At 45.9% G+C, this 1713-nt stretch overlaps 1 protein-coding gene across 1 annotated transcript in view; it reads right to left on the reverse strand.

Annotated features, from left to right (window-relative positions):
- Positions 1–433: 433 nt before the first annotated feature.
- LOC111219087 (vasopressin V2 receptor-like) overlaps positions 434–1713 on the reverse strand; it is an 11669-nt gene continuing 10389 nt past the window's right edge. The window contains exon 6 of the mRNA XM_022741675.1: positions 434–633. Within this exon, the coding sequence (XP_022597396.1) occupies positions 434–633 (200 nt within the window). The remainder of the gene's footprint in view (positions 634–1713) is intronic.

Raw genomic sequence — 1713 nt, forward strand, 5'->3', positions numbered from 1 at the left:
TCTTGCTGCTCTGCTCTGTCTGCACAGGGCAAGAGTTTTTCCTGTTTGAATCATTGCACAGGGTTTTTCTCAACAGCTACAGAGGTGAAAATCGCTTTACTCTCAAGGACAGTTTGTACTGCAGATGCTGTCACTGTATATTCCACAGTGCCCTCATAAAATGCTGTTGACACCTTCAATGACACCCTTTCTCACTGCAAGGGTGTAGAGGACAGGTGATTACAGATAGAAGTCCTGTTGACAGTACAGCCGTCCTCTGTTGTTGGAAACATCTGGTAGAGGTCAGCACTCCCCGTTCTCAGGCTGCGGTGCTGGAGGTGGTGTTGGCGGTGGCGGAGTGGTGTGGAACGGCCACATGTGCGCCCATGCATGTCTTTTCAAACATGTCACGTCTCTGTTTCTGGCATGTCTGTTTCTGTCTCATCGCCCTCTGTCAGTACAGGCCGTCCTTGGTGGTGGAGGTGTGTGTGGTGGTGGAGTCGTCGGGCAGGGAGCCCCGGCGGCCGGGTCGCGACCAGCAGCTCAGAAGGTTCTGCAGCTCTGTGGACACGCTGCTGGAGAAAGCTGTGTAGATCCACGGGTTGGTGCACGAGTTCAGACTGGCAAGCAGCATCAGGATAGTGAAGGCCACTCCTGCAGAGGACACAAACACACACACACACACACACCACACACACACACACACACACACACGAGAAGAAGAGTGCATAAACATGTGGAAATGCAGGAAGAAGTATGTATACACACATAGAAATGTTCAGTTTGCAAACTAGAGGTGAACGTTCTTCCAGCTGTGGACAGATGATCACATTATATACAACATTGTTCTTATGAAACAGACATAAATATGTACAACAGCTATTCAGTTTGAATATAAACCATTCANCACACACACACGAGAAGAAGAGTGCATAAACATGTGGAAATGCAGGAAGAAGTATGTATACACACATAGAAATGTTCAGTTTGCAAACTAGAGGTGAACGTTCTTCCAGCTGTGGACAGATGATCACATTATATACAACATTGTTCTTATGAAACAGACATAAATATGTACAACAGCTATTCAGTTTGAATATAAACCATTCAGGATTATTGTTTTTGCTTTTTTCTCCTCCAGAAATGGCAACAGGACTGTAAATATCCCAGAGGAACAAAATCCTACATACTTCCTTTTTCTGTTTTTCTTCTTGCAGCTATAATGAGTCTTTTATGTAATAACTAAAATATGCTTATTTCACTGTGGCCAGTTGAGGACAATAGGGACAAACTGCTTTTAGAACAGAAAGCTGATAATAATCAATTGTGTGTGTGTGTGTGTGTGTGTGTGTGTGTGTGTGTGTGTGTGTGTGTGTGTGTGTGTGTGTGTGTGTGCAAGCTTACGTGCCTTTCCCCGTGTGTGTCTGTTTGTGATCTTGATTGTGTGTGCAAGCTGCTGGCACGGATCATTGTTGATGAAATGTCAACATCTGGCCACATTACAAAATCAGCAGGGGATGTAAACAGGTTATTTACTAGCCTGGAGTGTTTGCCTTTAGCTTCAGATCAGAGGACACCCACACAGTCTATACTATCGGCCACAAATTATGGCCACACTAGCCTTGCTAGCTTAATCTCTGGCTGCCAGTGAAGACATCATCAGACACTGTTTCTGTCCCAAAATGTGCTGAGGTCAGGCCGGATAGGAGGAATTCGGGGGGGGGGGGGGGGGGC

Source organism: Seriola dumerili, unplaced genomic scaffold, assembly GCF_002260705.1.
Source record: "Seriola dumerili isolate Sdu_G_001 unplaced genomic scaffold, Sdu_1.0 BDQW01000056.1, whole genome shotgun sequence".
Classification (NCBI taxonomy): Eukaryota; Metazoa; Chordata; class Actinopteri; order Carangiformes; family Carangidae; genus Seriola; species Seriola dumerili.